Below are 17,866 nucleotides of genomic sequence, written 5' to 3'. Positions count from 1 at the left end.
TTTCTGGGGCTCTCATTGAAGATGACGTCACGGCTCCGCCTACACTGCGTTACTATGGTTACTGCCCCAGTTCCTAAACTGTAATGGAAGCGCAGCATTAAAGCGAGCCGGGCCTAATAAGGGAAGCAGTGCAGTGGAAACGCGCCATTAGACAATAGATTAAAAACCAGTGGCGAACCGTGTCTATCACCCCCCCCCCCCCCCCCCCCCCCCTCGACACATTTATCTAGATCCTCTGTCTCGAGCCAGTTAACTAGCGGGCCTTCTAGAACACCCTGGAACCGAGGGGAACTCTGAAAGAACACGCCCATTGGCTACAAACCGATATCTGATTGGTTGATCAAACTGTCAGTCCAAACGTACGCTCTCATTCAGAGCAACGGCCAGGGCATTCGATCAAGGATGTAGAATACCTTGGTGAAGGCCCAGAACGAGATCTGATTGGTTGCTTTCTTTTCTAACACAAACCCACTGAAATGCGTAGTGCATGGACCGAGAGGACAAACAAATCAATGTAACACTGTGATTAGTGCTGCGTACCTGGACTCACATTCAGGTTCAGGTCCGGACTTATAAGTCCGGACCTGAACCTGAATGTGAACCCATGGCTTGTGTCAAGTTGTGCGAGTAACTAAAGTGAACTTATTGTGAGCTAATTATCAATTGAAATTAACTCATAAACAACTGAAATTCAAACTCGTCAGGTTTATTGTGCTCCCTTCCAACTTGTGTCTACATTTCTCTAAAAAGTACAAATGTAAAAAAAACACTTTTTTCCACTTAGTCTACAAATGACTTATGACAGCAACTACAGGGAACTACTACAAAGTTCAATATAATAATAATGTGTACATTATACAGTACATAGTACATACATAGTGATGTACATACATACTGTTAGAAATTAAAATCAATGTTGATATGGCGTAATTTTGAATTAAATACACTATTTAATTTAAATCAGTTTTATTCTGAAAATCCGGAAGGTCACACTATTTACTTAATACTTTTATTCTGAAAATTCTTCACTTCCGGTTATCATTAGCATGTGGGGAAATGCTACGTCTTCAAACCGTGAATCGAAGGTGAAATGACATGTGATGTTGTACACTGAGCACACTGGGATTAGCACTCATGTATTGACACTGAATAACGTTTATCAGGGAATGTTTAAATAACCACAGACACCAGAATATACGTAAGTGCTAGTTTTTTTGCGAGTCCAAGTACCGGTTCCTGACGTTCCGGTTTTAACCGGACTTGAACCGAAACTTTTTACAAGTCCAGTACCGGTTCTGCGTACCGGTACGCAGCACTAACTGTGATATTACAGATCAACAACACGGATACCGTTCTCATTTATTAATTTTATTACATTTTAATTATATAATTAAATCGATTTTTTGTTTGTTTTATCCGAGTGTTCCCGGGTATTCTCTGAATACTTTGAAGGCCCTGACGGTTCGCCACTGATAAAAACATGCTTCATTCAGATATACATGACCTACATTCTGACCAGAAATTGAGTTTAATTAACGTCTTTTGGCAAAAAAGTGATATGAGCGTTCAGAAAGTCAACCCGTTTCCACATTTCAGTCATCTATAAAATAACTACATCATTATCTATTGGTTGGTAGGTAGGTAGGTTTATCGATCCAAATTTGGGAAATTGTTTCGTCGGAGAAGTGTGTTCAGACATTAAAAGACGATACTTAAAATAGCTAAAAAAGTTGAAAAATTGAATTAATAATATTATATCAAATATAAACAATAGAAAAAAACAATAGAAAATATTCTGTATCATTTAAAATAAAGAGTCAAAAATACTTCAGGATCCAAAATACTACAGGTTTTTTACGAGAGGAACTAGCAACAGAAAACCTAACGTCCGCTAACTTCCTGTTTCAGTCTGCTGAGGGTGAAGGTGTCATGGCGGAGCTTCAAGCGGCTCTTTCTGAACGAGACTCTGAGATCCTGAGACTGAAGGAAGAGCTCGATGCTGCAAACATCAAACAGGAGGAAACACAGGTGAGTTCTACCTACCTATCTATCCATCTATCCATCTATCCATCTACCTACCTACCTACCTACCTACCTACCTACCTACCTACCTACCTACCTACCTACCTACCTACCTACCTACCTACCTACCTACCTACCTACCTACCTACCTACCTACCTACCTACCTACCTACCTACCTACCTACCTACCTACCTACCTACCTACCTACCTACCTACCTACCTACCTACCTACCTACCTACCTACCTACCTACCTACCTACCTACCTACCTACCTACCTACCTACCTACCTACCTACCTACCTACCTACCTACCTACCTACCTACCTACCTACCTACCTACCTACCTACCTACCTACCTACCTACCTACCTACCTACCTACCTACCTACCTACCTACCTACCTACCTACCTACCTACCTACCTACCTACCTACCTACCTACCTACCTACCTACCTACCTACCTACCTACCTACCTACCTACCTACCTACCTACCTACCTACCTACCTACCTACCTACCTACCTACCTACCTACCTACCTACCTACCTACCTACCTACCTACCTACCTACCTACCTACCTACCTACCTACCTACCTACCTACCTACCTACCTACCTACCTACCTACCTACCTACCTACCTACCTACCTACCTACCTACCTACCTACCTACCTACCTACCTACCTACCTACCTACCTACCTACCTACCTACCTACCTACCTACCTACCTACCTACCTACCTACCTACCTACCTACCTACCTACCTACCTACCTACCTACCTACCTACCTACCTACCTACCTACCTACCTACCTACCTACCTACCTACCTACCTACCTACCTACCTACCTACCTACCTACCTACCTACCTACCTACCTACCTACCTACCTACCTACCTACCTACCTACCTACCTACCTACCTACCTACCTACCTACCTACCTACCTACCTACCTACCTACCTACCTACCTACCTACCTACCTACCTACCTACCTACCTACCTACCTACCTACCTACCTACCTACCTACCTACCTACCTACCTACCTACCTACCTACCTACCTACCTACCTACCTACCTACCTACCTACCTACCTACCTACCTACCTACCTACCTACCTACCTACCTACCTAGAAAGAAAACGCATTTGAATAAAGCTTTAAATGCATCAACATAATTTTCAACTACTCCTATTCTGCCTCGAACAGATCAAAACCACTGAAAGCGAGAGCCCTGCAACTTTGGTTGGGAAACCCCAGAGTGAAGGCATCAAGAGGAAGTCAGGAGGAAGGCGGGACAACAGACTGTCCGTCAGCAGCCAGGTAAGGACATTTTTTAATAGTTATAAACTTCATTAATCCAGACATTATCTTTACTAGTGGGATATATTTTCATCATATTACATTTCAGCCACAATTGGGATAGGATAACAGATCGACTTTAACACTTGCAGCACAATAATGACGGCTACAAATAAAAACTCAAAGGATGCACCAGTGGCCAGAATGAATCAGAACTGGAGAAGTTCAGTTATTATGCTCCAAATATCTGGAACAAACGACCAGAAACCTGCAGGTGCTATATAAAGAAACGTGCCTTGCTTTACATTCAGCATTTCCCCTCAGAGCTCCAATGGCTACCCGTCAGTTTTGGACGCCTCCGAGATTTCCACGGAGAACGGCAGGATGAGTCGTTTCCCTCGGCCGGAGATGGAGATTTCCTTCAGCCCTCTGCAGCCGAACCGCATGGCTCTGAGGCGCCAAGGAGAGGAAAACTCCGTCACCGTCAAAATCACCCGGTCGTCACGCAAGAGGAAGAGCGTGGAGATGGAAAAGGTAAGATCGAACTCAAGGAGCTCGTTCGCACACTTTAAAGGTCTCCTATTATACTATTTTTAGGCATATATTATAGGTCTCGGATATATCAAAATATATAGAAGCCTCAAACCCCTCTGTTACTAAAGATATGATTCTGGGTCCGTAATAGACGCAAGTAATTGGATTATGATACAGGGGGTCCGCGGGGTCTCAAAAAGTATTACAAGTTGATCAATCAAGTTAGCGAAAATGAAGGCTATTAAAAAGTATTAAAGGGCATTCTCCAAGGTATTACATTTTGTAGCTTGTTTTCAATAAGTATCTACAGGGGTGTCAAACTCAAGGCCCGGGGGCCAAATCCGGCCCGCGACTTCATTTTATGTGGCCCGCAAGAGCTTTCAAAGAATATAATATGTTTATTATACGGTTATTTGCCACTTTACAGAAGCACATTGCCAATAAACAACATGTCCCACAATGCATCTCATTTTGTGACATGCGCACTGAAGAGACTTGCAATTATTTGCCCTGGATTTTCGCCTTCAGACGTAGTTAATTATGAAGTTATTACCCTATCTGATAATAATCCAATGCAGAGGCAATAATTTCATATAATACATTATTTTATATATTTATATCGTCTTGAAGTTACAACCGGCCCTTTGAGTGCAACCATAATGCAAATGTGGCCCGCGATGGAATTGAGTTTGACCCCCCTGAGGTCCAGAGAGGTTGTGTTCTGCAGTCTGCCTGAATGTAGTCATGGCGTAGGCGTGTCGTGTGATTCTGTGGAGTTTATCGATGGCATCCCGTTGGGTTTGACGTCATCCGAACAGGACGTCGCGCGCTCACTGCTCGATAGCGCGGAGGTCCGTTTACGCCGGTTGCTAAACAACATCGTTACGGGGAAATGCAAGTCTGTGTCCAAACGGTTGGAAGATAAGGAGGAAGGACAATCAATACTGTGTATAGTCAATGTGAGGTGAAGTGTGTCGCCACGGTAACCGGTTAGAACTCCAAGTGGCGATGAGGTCTTAACATGTATGGAAAGTGTCTTAAAAAAGGTCTTAAAGGTCCCGTGGCCATTTCCACTGATCATAATTCCATCGTTGAGGTCGACTAGAATAGATTTATACCGTGCAATGTTCCAAACTCACATTGGTTTCTCACAGCGTCTCTGTAAAGTAAGTGTATTCACTCTCTCCACTAAACGGCTCGTTGCAGCTCTTGCCCCCCCCCCCCCTCCCTGTGAGCCCAGTGTGCTCCGATTGGTCAGGACCAGTCGGGACATTGTGAATCGCGCTGAGCTCCGTGGAGGTGTGATTTCCTTGTTTAGCGATACACAGCGAAACTCACCCTGAGCTAGGGCTGTAACGATACACTAATCTCACGATACGATACGATACACGATATTCAGCTCACGATACGATATATATCACGATATTCAGCCAACGATACGATACGATATGATTCGATACGATACGATATAATTCGATACACTTACATACTTTTCTGAAAGATTTTAAAGGGACAGTGGGATTTTGGTGACATCTTGTGAGTGTTCCATTGACTTGGATTGAATTCAACTAAAAACTGAACACATCAATTATACAATAATTGACTAGACAGAGTCTACAGCTTTCAAATGCTGGACAAAATGAATCAAAAGATGTGGTGAGTATTTGTTTCATTTATTGAAACAATGCAAACTGTAGCTTACAAGCCATGTAAACATAAGTACATAAAGTGCAGTATCACAATGGACAATTAAAAGGTGCAGCAGGTGGCCTGTTCTGAACAGATTCTTATACAGCATTTATAGCTTAACACAGAATATGAGGTAGCCAATAATTCAAGTCACTAAGAACAACATTTAATGTCAAATGTACCTGCCAATAATTCAAGTCCAAAGGAGTAACATTTAAGCCAAAAACACTAAACAGAAAGGCTCCTCTCTACATAACTGCATCTACATTCTCTTCAGATTTTTGTTCAGGAATATAATCTGATCAACGTGTTCTGGGAGAAGTGCACTTCTCTGAGCAGTGACTATATCTCCGGCGGTAGAGAAGACCCTCTCCGAGGAGACACTAGTGCCAGGGATGCACAGGTACCTTTTAGCAAGGTGTGACAAGAGTGGATACTCATACTGGTGCTCCTTCCACCAGACCAGTGGATCTTCTTTCACTTCCAAGAGATCTGCCTCCTTGTAGCGGGCCATCTGCTCCTTGGCCTGGTTCTCTTGGGTATTTGTCTTGGGTTGTGCTCCACCACCGTATCGTTCACCACCAAGAAGGGCAGCCAGTGGACAAGACGGCTTTGGATTCCTGGCTGGAGGATGCTGACCTTCAAATAAATAAACAATAAAAACACATTATTTATAGTTAATCACATTCCATAATTCCTACTCAGAGGTTCAGACAACACAGTGTGCTTCACTGGATAACAATGGGTGATACTGACCTTGACTGCTCTCTCCTTCCTTGAATCGCACACCATCATCGTCTCTTCTTCGGATGCCATCCCCTCATCATCAGCGCTATCATTACATGTTCCTTCGACCACACTCCAAAGGGACAACTAAATGAAATAGCTCAACATGAAATGAAATTCATGAGCTTTCACTGCAATACATCTTTTAATTAGTATATTTAAAATCTATGCCTTTAAAACTATTAACATTATAGTATTTATGCTTTTTAAAGAATTTTATATTTATGCATTTTAAACAGTTAACGTTGTAGGATTTATGCTTTTTAAACAATTTAATATTTATGCATTTTAAACAGTTAACGTTGTAGGATTTATGCTTTTTAAACAATTTAATATTTATGCATTTTAAACAGTTAACGTTGTAGGATTTATGCTTTTTAAACAATTTAATATTTATGCATTTTAAACAGTTAACGTTGTATGATTTATGCTTTTTAAACAATTTAATATTTATGCATTTTAAACAGTTAACGTTGTAGGATTTATGCTTTTTAAACAATTTAATATTTATGCATTTTAAACAGTTAACGTTGTAGGATTTGCCTTTTAAACTTTGAACAATGTATTATTTAGGCCTATGCTTACTCTCCAGGAGATGTTACATAGGATACAAGGCCAAGGGTTAAACCTAGCAGTACCATCATTGCCTTACCTCTGATGGCATTGGTTGATCCTGAGCCTCTGCAATCAGTCCATCATAAACTTCCTGTCTTTGGTTCTCAGTCAGGAAGGGAAGTCTTTTGAATCTTGGATCCATTGCTGAACATGCATGGAGAGTTGCCCTGAGGTCGATGTACCTCTTCTGAAGATCCCCAGACATGGCAGCCTTCATCTCTTTTATGACTGCAGATTCACCTTCGATCGGTTTCAGTCCATTGATCAGTGTGTCCTGGAGGGGTGCGATGACTGACAGCGTGGGGGTCTTCTCCTTGGACATGTACTGTGTAGCCTCCTTCATGGGCTTCAGCGCGCTGACTATTTCTTCAGCTGTTGTCACGTCTGACTCAGTCAGTGTGCACAGATCCTTCTCGGGCTTCCTCACCTCACTCGAGAGCAGGGCTGCACAGATGGCCGGTTGTTGCTCAAGGAATCTTTCCAGCATGTCGTGTGCACTGTTCCACCTGTAGTTAAATAAAAGTAAGAAACTTTATTTATAGATTTATTTAAATTTATTTATTAATGACTAAATAAATTAGTAATAAAAACAAAATAAACAATTGAAAAGTAACTACGCACAAACCTTGTAACCACGTCCGTCATCAGCTTGTGCTCTGGTAGTTGTAGAAGCCTCTGCTTCTCTTTCAGCATGTGGTTAGCTGTGGTGCTTCGTCTGAAGAAGTTCACAATGCGTCTCACTCTTCCCAACAGGCGTGCGACTGCTGTGATTTTGAGGGCACGTTGTGCAGCCAGATTTAGGGTGTGTGCGTAGCATTTGACGTGAAGTGTGAACGCTGCCTCCTCAGCTGCTATTATCATATTTGACGCGTTGTCAGTGACAATTACTGGATCCTTTTCTGTGATTTCCCACTCAGCGAGGGCCTGTCTTAGATGTTCTGCCAGGTTTCGTCCGGTGTGGCTCTCGGGCATGTCCCTCGTTTGTAATACATACGTAACAAGCTCCCATTCCTCGTTAATAAAGTGGGCCGTGATGGTGACATATGCTTCAGTTGTTCGCGAGGTCCACCCGTCGCACGTCAGGGCAACTCTCTCCGCTTTGCCCAGGGAGGCTTTGACGTGTGCCTTTGTCTGAGCATACAGCCTGGGAACGCAAACCTTGGTGAGGTGTTGGCGGGTTGGAACAGGATAGCGGGGCTCCATCGCGTTCACCATGCGCCGAAAGCCTATGTTTTCCACCACGGAATAAGGTCTCAAATCCTGACAAATAAAGTAGGCAATGGACTGTGTAATTTTCTGCGACCTTGGTGAAGTAGATGGGAACTTGTGGGAATAACCGCCATCGCTGTCCAGCACGGTTTGTTTTGGGTCACGCCGCGGCCGCAGCTTCTTGAGTTCCTGAGTTAGCAATTTGTCCGGGTGGTGACGTTGTAGGTGGGATCGTAGGTTAGTTGTATTTCCAGAGTATTTCACGTTTGTGTGACACAGCTTGCAAACCGCCATAGTTTTATCTAAACTATCGCTTTCCTTCTTCTTTTTAAAGCCGAAGTGCTCCCACACATCTGCTTTTAAGCACGAAGGTGCTGGGTTAATGTGTTCCGCCATTCTCCAGAACCGCTTCGCAGTTCGCACTCACTGCGAGAAGAAGACACCGGCGTCTGTGTATCTAGAAATGCTCTACAGCGACACTCGCGGCTCGGCTGGCTGATGTAATCGCTCTTCATGTAAAGCGAACGGGGGGGGATGGGCAGGGAGCAGAGCGCCAGGCGGAACACGGGGATTTGAATGGGACTTAATGTATCGATACCCGCGGCTGAAATATCGATACTTTCTCGAGAAACAAAATATCGATATATATCGCAGGATCGATTAAATTGCACAGCCCTACCCTGAGCACACACAAAGTCACAGCCGAAGTAAAAACAATAAGTGTAGCTTGATATTGAGAAAGAGAAAGGTTGATGAACGCTGTGGGAATGGGTCTGCAGAGAGGATTTCGCCGCGATCCCAACTGTCACGTATCAGCCTGCAGCCAGGGAGGAGACATCAGCAGAGCTGCACTGAGTGTGTGAGGAAGTCCGTGGATTGGTCAATTTGGACCAATCAGCGGGGGCTTAACGTAACGGCTCCGCGGATTGGTCCATTTCGTTCCGGGGACGACATGACATCATGATGTACCCGGAAGAATCAAATGGACAGTGACGTGTCTCCAACGAGGCGTTTTGGGGAGGTCTTCTCTGAGTTAGAGCTTTACTCGCTACAGGGGGTACTTTGAGGATTTTGACTCTGCAGACGTTTACATGCAGAAAAACCTTCATAACACAAGGGGACGGGTGAGAACCGGAAAAGCATGACATGGGACCTTTAACAGGTCTTTCATCTGACTTCAGGATTCCTGCATAGACCCTGTGATGTATTAGTTAAATAATGTGTACGTTGCAAACAGATGAATGTTGCGGATGTTCGTTCAAAGGTCGCACGTTTTGTTGAAACTAATCCCAGTAGCTAATAGATATCTCCCTGCGAGTTCGACTCCGCTGCTCTAAAGGGGAACGGGTTGTTTTCAGGACACAGCCTCCCTCACCGTCGTTTGGTTTAAATCAGCCGAGGAGCTGCACTCGTGTTAATTTGATTGTTCCGACTAATTAAAGGGAAGTAGGCTAATGCCTCGGTTACACTTGGCTCTCGGAGGCTTTTCACAAACGTAAACACATATCTGCACAGCGTGGGTTTACAAGAAGACATCGATATAATCAGATCTAAAAAAACGTCACTAACATTTTTCCAAATGTAAAGAACCAATGCAAGTCATTTTAACAATCTGCTTTGCGGAACTTGGTCCCAAATACACCTTATGACTTTGTAGATACTATAACGTAGAGAATGCTCAAATAATACATCAAGACATAGTTCATTAACTTCAAAGCAACTTAATCAAGCATCCGATATTTCAATATTCTTCAACAGGGTTTTGTTCAATTGTGTCGTGATAAATGTGCACAGTTGCAGTAAATACATTTCATTATTTGCATCTCAATAGATAGAAAAATAAACCTAGTTATTATCTGTGCAACTTTGGAGTCTAAATAATATGAAATAGAATAACAAAAAAAGCCAAACTATGAATATAAAAAAGCATTTATTTTTTAAACTAAAAAGCTAACTTTCAAACTAATAAAAACAGTCTTACTTTATTGTTGTCAAACTAAAAGGCCCACTTTCCACCGTACTGAAATCCACCACTGGTTATTCTTGGAGCTATAAATCATTTAGTATGGATGATAAAGAACCCACTTGCATGTGGCGTTGACATATGGGGGGGAAAGAAAACAACCTCATTAATCATAAATACCGCCGCTAAGGAGACACACACAGTCACTTAAGTGATTTATACACACATAAATACTCACCCGCCCCGCGGAGAACATATCAAACAAGCGCCCGGAGGAACAGAAGGTCGGATGTAGTTCAGTCGTCAGATTCTCCATCTCTGTCTGCAGCTCGTACGACTCGGATTCAGATTCAACATATGTTGCCAGCCAGCGTGTAAAAACGTACAAAAGTCAGACAGCCTTATTTCTTCCAGACGGATGAAAGGAATAAGAGTAGACTGATATATAAAGTGGTGCAGTGATGATATTTTTGTAGAAGTTAGCATCGCAGACGGACCCTCGACAAAAAGCCAATGGGATTTCTCCATCGTGTCAGAAAATAATCTCTGTGTCAAACTAACATTTATGATATTTACACGTTTTGTTCAGCAGGATAATCTCCACAGTTTATGATTTATGAAGTACAAAGCTAATGTTGGGCTATAAAGGAACTACAGCACGGTCACATGACTTCACGACACCACCGCTAAGCTAAAGGTGGCTAATGTTGGGCTATAAAGGAACTACATTACGGTCACATGACTTCACGACACCACCGCTAAGCTAAAGGAGGCTAATGTTGGGCTATAAAGGAACTACAGCATGGTCACATGACTTCACGTCACCACCGCTAAGCTACAGGAGGCTAATGTGGGGCTATAAAGGAACTACATTACGGTCACATGACTTCACGACACCACCGCTAACCTAAAGGAGGCTAATGTTGGGCTATAAAGGAACTACAGCACGGTCACATGACTTCACGTCTCCACCGCTAAGATAAAGGAGGCTAATGTTGGGCTATAAAGGAACTACATTACGGTCACATGACTTCACGTCTCCACCGCTAAGCTAAAGGTGGCTAATGTTGGGCTATAAAGGAACTACATTACGGTCACATGACTTCACGACACCACCGCTAAGCTAAAGGAGGCTAATGTTGGGCTATAAAGGAACTACAGCACGGTCACATGACTTCACGTCACCACCGCTAAGATAAAGGAGGCTAATGTTGGGCTATAAAGGAACTACAGCACGGTCACATGACTTCACGTCACCACCGCTAAGCTAAAGGAGGCTAATGTTGGGCTATAAAGGAACTACAGCACGGTCACATGACTTCACGTCACCACCGCTAAGCTAAAGGAGGCTAATGTTGGGCTATAAAGGAACTACAGCACGGTCACATGACTGCACGTCCTGCTGCCTCTTTCATTTTGTCCTCTTGAGCAGTGATTCTCAAACTCTTTTCAATAATGTACCCCCTTTGAAAAAAAAATTCAGCCAAGTACCCCCTGATCACCGCAAAAACTATTTGTTCGGGAAGAAATGCCCATATAAAGAGGTACAGCACAGCGCTGCACCATCGGTGTCTGATTTATTAAAACAACAACATTGTAACTGAGAAACACTTAAATGCTACATTTCAAATGTTTACAATCCATCACTAAATTCATGGCAAACCAATTTTAACATCAAGCAATAACACAGACGACATTAGTTGCATTGAACTGATCTTTTTAATAAGTTGTACATTGTAGCGAAACATGGGCTCGAGCTTCACTGCGGACCTTTGTTATTCTGATATATGTGTAACTCTGTTCATATAAAACCCACACTGCTCAAACTTTGTTACTTTTCCTAAAAAAATGTTTTCATTAACATAAAATAAATCTCACGTACCCCCTGCAGTACTCCAACGTACCCCTAGGGGTCCGCGTACCCCCATTTGAGAACCACTGCTCTAGATGATGGATATTTGTTCCATATATAGCTACAAAGTAAGACCCAGTAATATTGTATATCATTATAATGGTAATTTCGCGGTTTGCTTCTTGTCGCTCGAGTTTCCACAGTGGCCGTTAGCCTGGGAGTTATTCTGAGTTTTTATGCATGAAAACACCTTATGTTGGCAATTTACCCTCGCACGTGCTCAGTGTTTTAAGATTGCAGAACATACTGTTATAATAGCAACTGCAAAACAACCCATCAGCCAATTTCGTGCATGGCAAAGCAGATTGACAAGATGATGAACTTTAAAGATGATATCAGAAGGACGTATAAAGGACACTGCGTTCATCTCGAGAGTCACGGCTGAGATGACGAGTGCAGCAGCTTTCAAGTACAACTGCAATCTTGAAGCTTGGAGATATGGAGACAAATGTATTCAATGTAGATGTTATAGGGTTGACTATTGGTGCTTAAAACAATGAGTTTGGATATAATGACTACGTTATGAAATGCTGTATCAGTACAGAATGGTGCAGGAAAAAGTCCTACAACCCAGAAAATACTTAACATTTAACCACTTCCTGTTCCCTTGTCCGGAAGTCAATGGTTCCTGTATAGCCGAACATTAGCTCAGCGGTGGTGACGTGAAGTCATGTGACCGTGCTGTCATTCCTTTATAGCTTAATGTTAGCTTTTTAGGCCTCTCTATTAAGCGTCTTATGGCGCGTTTCCACTGCAGCGGGGAGCTCGCTTTAAGCGTGCCGAGCCGTGCGGGGCCCGTTTTTGGTTGCGTTTCCACTTGGCCTAGTTTTGGCCCGGGGCGACTTTTTCACCTTTTTTCTGACCCGACTAAATCGTGGTTCTAGGGCCAGGAACAACCGGGCTGAGTCGGGCTGAGCATGCTAAACTAGAGAGAGAATCGCTGGCTAGGGGCTACAACTACAACAAGATGAACATATTTGACCGTGATTTAATTGTAATACACGTTTCTAAATGATGCCGACGTAACAACATACTGATACCGGTTAGTAAAAACCATGAATTAATGCTTTGACGAGTCTGCAGACAGACGGCAGAGAAACACCTTTTTAAAATGCGTGCTTTCTAAATGGAGCTTGGCTAAGCTAACGTTATATATGCTCCGACCGTCCACACTCACAACAACGGCCTATACAGACATAAATAAAGCAGCGACTGCATTCGCCATGACACAGACAGTCTGTGGTTTGGACTTGTTTAACTTGTGTCTAGTTTCTGAGCAGATATGAGGAGCTGTGAGCTCTGAGGGCTAACGGCTAACGGCTGTGTTGTTTTTCTGGGGCTCTCATTGAAGATGACGTCACGGCTCCGCCTACACTGCGTTACTATGGTTACTACCCCAGTTCCTAAACTGTAATGGAAGCGCAGCATTAAAGCGAGCCGGGCCTAATAAGACCTAAGCAAACCGAGCGAGGCCGATCGAGGCCTGCAGTGGAAACGCTCCATTATTTTTGAATGTTGATCGTTACGTTTCTATCCTATCACCATTGCTCCCGGACTTGTTGGCGGTATTTGGCGGCAACTTTCACACCTTCAGTGACAACGACAAGCTTCCTTCAATAACACTTTGTGACCCAGGGCGAGGGTATGCACGTCGCAGCATGCTTTACCGATGCCGTTTTCTTGTAACAAAGAACATTTTAGATTTAGCAGAAATGCATAGGGGAAAATCTGCCTCATATTTACACAGATTAAAGGACAACGCCACCTTCCAGCTTTGTTCAATGGCATGGTGTTGCTTCAAAATGCTGTATCCCCTGTCCTGTAGAGCAGTGTGTACGCTATGACGGCTTTAGAGCTTTTAAAGCTGGTAAATAATTCAAACTCTTTGATTAAACTGGTCCACATTTACGTTTTCAAATAGTGAAGGATGGGCGTTTTGATTGCAGCAGGCAGTGAATGTTGCCTCGGTGTCTTTGTAACTGAAATTGGAATGACTGACTTTATGTAAATGTGCTCAGTGCTCAGTTTTCCCAGGTGCATCTTGACACTGCAGTCATCTTCATTTCACAGGAAGTGAAAACTGCTGAATAAAAGATGAACAAATGGCCTTAAGATGGCACCGAGAGGAGTTTGGAAACTGAACGAGTCAAAGTTTGTGGGACTCTGAACATGTGGCTCACTTAAGTGTTTTTCATTAGCAGTACAAGTAGATGGGGAAAAGGGGGTTGGACATTCTGCCATACTAGAGGCGAGATGAGTCGAGTTTCCAATACTTTAATGTAAATGCTTTATTTTTAGGAGAAACCAATTGCTGAGAAAATAAATCCTTTATTTCTTAGCAAATGGACTGTCTCCTCTGAGTTAGGAATGAGTCCTTATCCCACTGACGTGACCTGGTTCCTCCTCCGAATGGATGGGTCGAGACAGAATGAGTCTACCTTTTATTGGAATATGACAAACAAGTACAGCAATTTCCAAAACACGAAGTAGAACATGCGGTGTCTTAGTACTCTTGAACTGAGAAAAGCTCATCAGGATTTTAGGTCTCTGTACGTTTTCGGTACAGCAGAAAAAATTATCACAAAACATAAAATATTTTTTGGGTTTTTTAAATTATTATTAAACTTTGAATATTCACTCAAATAAATACAAAATATAATAAAATAAACATTAAGGTGCAGCTTTTCGATGAACTGAAATAATCTGAACTGTACTGCACTAGTACCTAAGCAGCAGCTTGACATTAGGACTTGCTTGTCATTGTATTTCATGTTGTTTAAAGAAAGATGAACTTGTTCCACATTGCTGCAGAAAGGGCAGATCTGCTGGCGCTAACAACGTCTCCTGCCGTGGAGAACACCCTCTCTAGGGACAGAGGTAGCAGATACAGCCAGGTAGCGCTTTGCTACCATGGCAACATAAGGATACTTGGCGTGTGTAATAGCTTTGGCTCGGTCTGAACTCTCTGCGAGTGGTGGAGGCTACATGCTAGCGGGAGTTGGGTTTGCACTTCAGTCTTTTGGTACCGGTGATATTCACGTTCGGGTGATGCCTTTTCAAGAGTGTGCAAGTTCGATGTGTTGCCAGCCGCGTAACCAATGTTAGTTGAACAATGCCGACAAACAGCTTTGGTTCGGTCCACCTGTCTTCTCCCCAGTCCGTATTCAAACATATTTTAAAGACCATTTCTGCACTGTAGAAAACCTTCCACGATGTAAAGCCTGCAGACTTGTCATACATCATTACATATGTTTGTATGTAAGCTAAAAAACCACAACATATAATGTCACATCGTCCGCACTCGGTGTAATTTACTGGTCCCATTCATTCCCATTGCATATGATGGATCCCAGCTGGAACTCGCTGCCCCTCTCACAGCTTTCTAAATCCATCACAAAACTCTTGCAACTGCGTCAGTCGCCTTTTAATTCAATCAATCAATCAATCAATCAATCAATCAATGTTTATTTATAGCCCAATATCACAAATGTTACATGTGTCTCAGTGGTCTTCACAGTGTGTACAGAATATCAGTATGACAATACGACACCCTCTGTCCTTAGACCCTCTGTCCTTAGACCCTCTGTCCTTAGACCCTCTGTCCTTAGACCCTCTGTCCTCAGACCCTCTGTCCTCAGACCCTCTGTCCTTAGACCCTCTGTCCTTAGACCCTCTGTCCTTAGACCCTCTGTCCTTAGACCCTCTGTCCTTAGACCCTCTGTCCTCAGACCCTCTGTCCTTAGACCCTCTGTCCTAGACCCTCTGTCCTTAGACCCTCTGTCCTTAGACCCTCTGTCCTTAGACCCTCTGTCCTCAGACCCTCTGTCCTTAGACCCTCTGTCCTTAGACCCTCTGTCCTCAGACCCTCACATCGTACAAGGAAACACTTCCAGAGAAAACCCACAGTTTAAAGGGAACATGGAGAAACCTCAGGGAGAGCAGCAGAGGAGGGATCCCTCTCCCAGGACAGACAGACGTGCAATAGATGCCGTGTGGAAATCCAAGAGATAATACATTTGCAACATAATTGAACTATTCATATCTTAAACTGCACTGTAACTTTTATCCATGTATTTTTTCTTTTAATGTTTATTTTATTAGCTTTTCTTTTTTAATGTCTTTCATTTTTTGTAAAGCACTTTGAATTGCCTTGTGTTGAAAGGTGCTATATAAATAAACTTGCCTTAAAAAGCGGTCATTCTGGTGGTTTTAGACGAACCCAAGGAGCTCTGGTATTTGGAAATGTCATTCTGAAACCTTGCCAGAATTATTTTGTGTGAGTGCGTGTTCACTGCAAAAGAATAGAGCGTGAACTTTGAGGATTTTATAACGAAATGACTTTCAGTTACACCAGCAACTGGGTTATTTTAGAAAAGAACATTCGATAACGTTTGATGTTGGTCAGTAAAAATAAGAGTAACGGGAGATGGTGGAGACCAAACCAGAGCTATTAGTTTGATCTTATGAACGTAAACATGACCCCTAATGATAACTTGTCTGTTGGATGGGTAAGGAATGGAATACATACTACCTGCCTGTCAGCCTTCCATCGGGGCACACTTATCTCGTGCCCTCATTGGTCGTGTGCGCGTTCGTGTGTGTTGGGGGAGGGGCTCTGTGAGGAAGTGGCAGATTGTCTCCGGTTGTGTATTTTCAAATTCTAGCGATCTCGAGCCGGTTTCTCAAACTTACCTACCCCACCTTTAAGTGTTATGTTGGTTAGTAAAAATGGTGAAGAACAGGAGATGGTGGAGACCAAACCAGAGCTCAAAGGAGAGTTAATGGTGGACTCCTAATGATAACTTGTCTGCAGGATGTGTGAGTAGTAAAGAGTGATGTGTCCAAACTATGGCATGGGGGACGACTGCGGCGTGAAATATACGAGTCATATTTCCCCTTTTGCTATAAGCAATCTGAGGCTTTTGTTTTAAGGAATACGCTGCAACACCTTCTTGTTACACAATTATTAAACCCCGATGCAGAGCTGTGATGCAGGCTGTTATATAGCGTGTTCAAGCATAATGGACTACATTTGATTGATTTCGCTGACTTACAACTTGACTTATAATAATAATAATAGATTTAATTTGTTAGCGCTTTTACAGGTGCTCAAAGATGCTTTACAGGTATAGTGAAGAGAAAAGAAAAGAAAGGAACAACAAATACATATATAGTTAAAGTTAAATAATACAAAAACAACCACACATTAAAAGCCAGATTGAAGAGGTGAGTGTTTTGAAGGCGGTGAGGTCGGTGCCGTCTCTGATGGGTTGGGGGAGTGAGTTCCAGAGGGAGGGGGCAGCGACGGAGAACGGCACCGTCCACACAGCGGCGTGCGTTGACGCTCGCCGGCGGGCGTGTCTGACACTCGACCAACAACCAATCACATGCATCTCCCGCCCCTGACACACAAGCAGCGGTTTGATTGGCTCGAGCTCGTACTGGCATATGATTCGATTGGCTGACGCTTCCGTCGAGGCGTCAAAAGTTGAACATTGCTCAACTTTTGAAGCCAGCAACGCTCCGCGTCGCTTCCCACAATGCAGTTCGGCTAAAAGTGACGTCACCCCATTCAAAGTGAACGGGCAGAAGCGTTGGAAGCTTCAACGCACGCCGCTGTGTGGACGGGCCGGACGGCTCTGTCCCCCCAGGTCCGGTGCGGGTGGGGATGGATAGGAGGTTGGCTTCTGATGAGCGGAGGGGTGTGGTGGTGCAGCAGGTCTGTGAGGTAGGGGGGGGGGCTGATTGTTGAGGGCTTTGTGAGTAATGAGGAGGACTTTGAAGTTGATTCTTTGACGGACGGGGAGCCAGTGGAGGTTCTGGAGGACTTATGAGGTAAT

At 43.4% G+C, this 17,866-nt stretch overlaps 1 protein-coding gene across 1 annotated transcript in view; it reads left to right on the top strand.

Annotated features, from left to right (window-relative positions):
* The window catches only part of kif20ba (kinesin family member 20Ba), a 91,741-nt gene that overhangs the window by 58,192 nt on the left and 15,683 nt on the right, over positions 1 to 17,866 (top strand). The window contains exons 25-27 of the mRNA XM_071205613.1: positions 1,909 to 2,028; positions 3,226 to 3,339; positions 3,643 to 3,852. Of these exons, the coding sequence (XP_071061714.1) occupies positions 1,909 to 2,028; positions 3,226 to 3,339; positions 3,643 to 3,852 (444 nt within the window). The remainder of the gene's footprint in view (positions 1 to 1,908; positions 2,029 to 3,225; positions 3,340 to 3,642; positions 3,853 to 17,866) is intronic.

The sequence above is a fragment of the Pseudochaenichthys georgianus genome, chromosome 15, assembly GCF_902827115.2.
Source record: "Pseudochaenichthys georgianus chromosome 15, fPseGeo1.2, whole genome shotgun sequence".
In the NCBI taxonomy this organism is placed as follows: Eukaryota; Metazoa; Chordata; class Actinopteri; order Perciformes; family Channichthyidae; genus Pseudochaenichthys; species Pseudochaenichthys georgianus.
The sequence above is the reverse complement of the archived record's forward strand: the minus strand, read 5'-3'. Positions and strand labels throughout refer to the sequence as shown.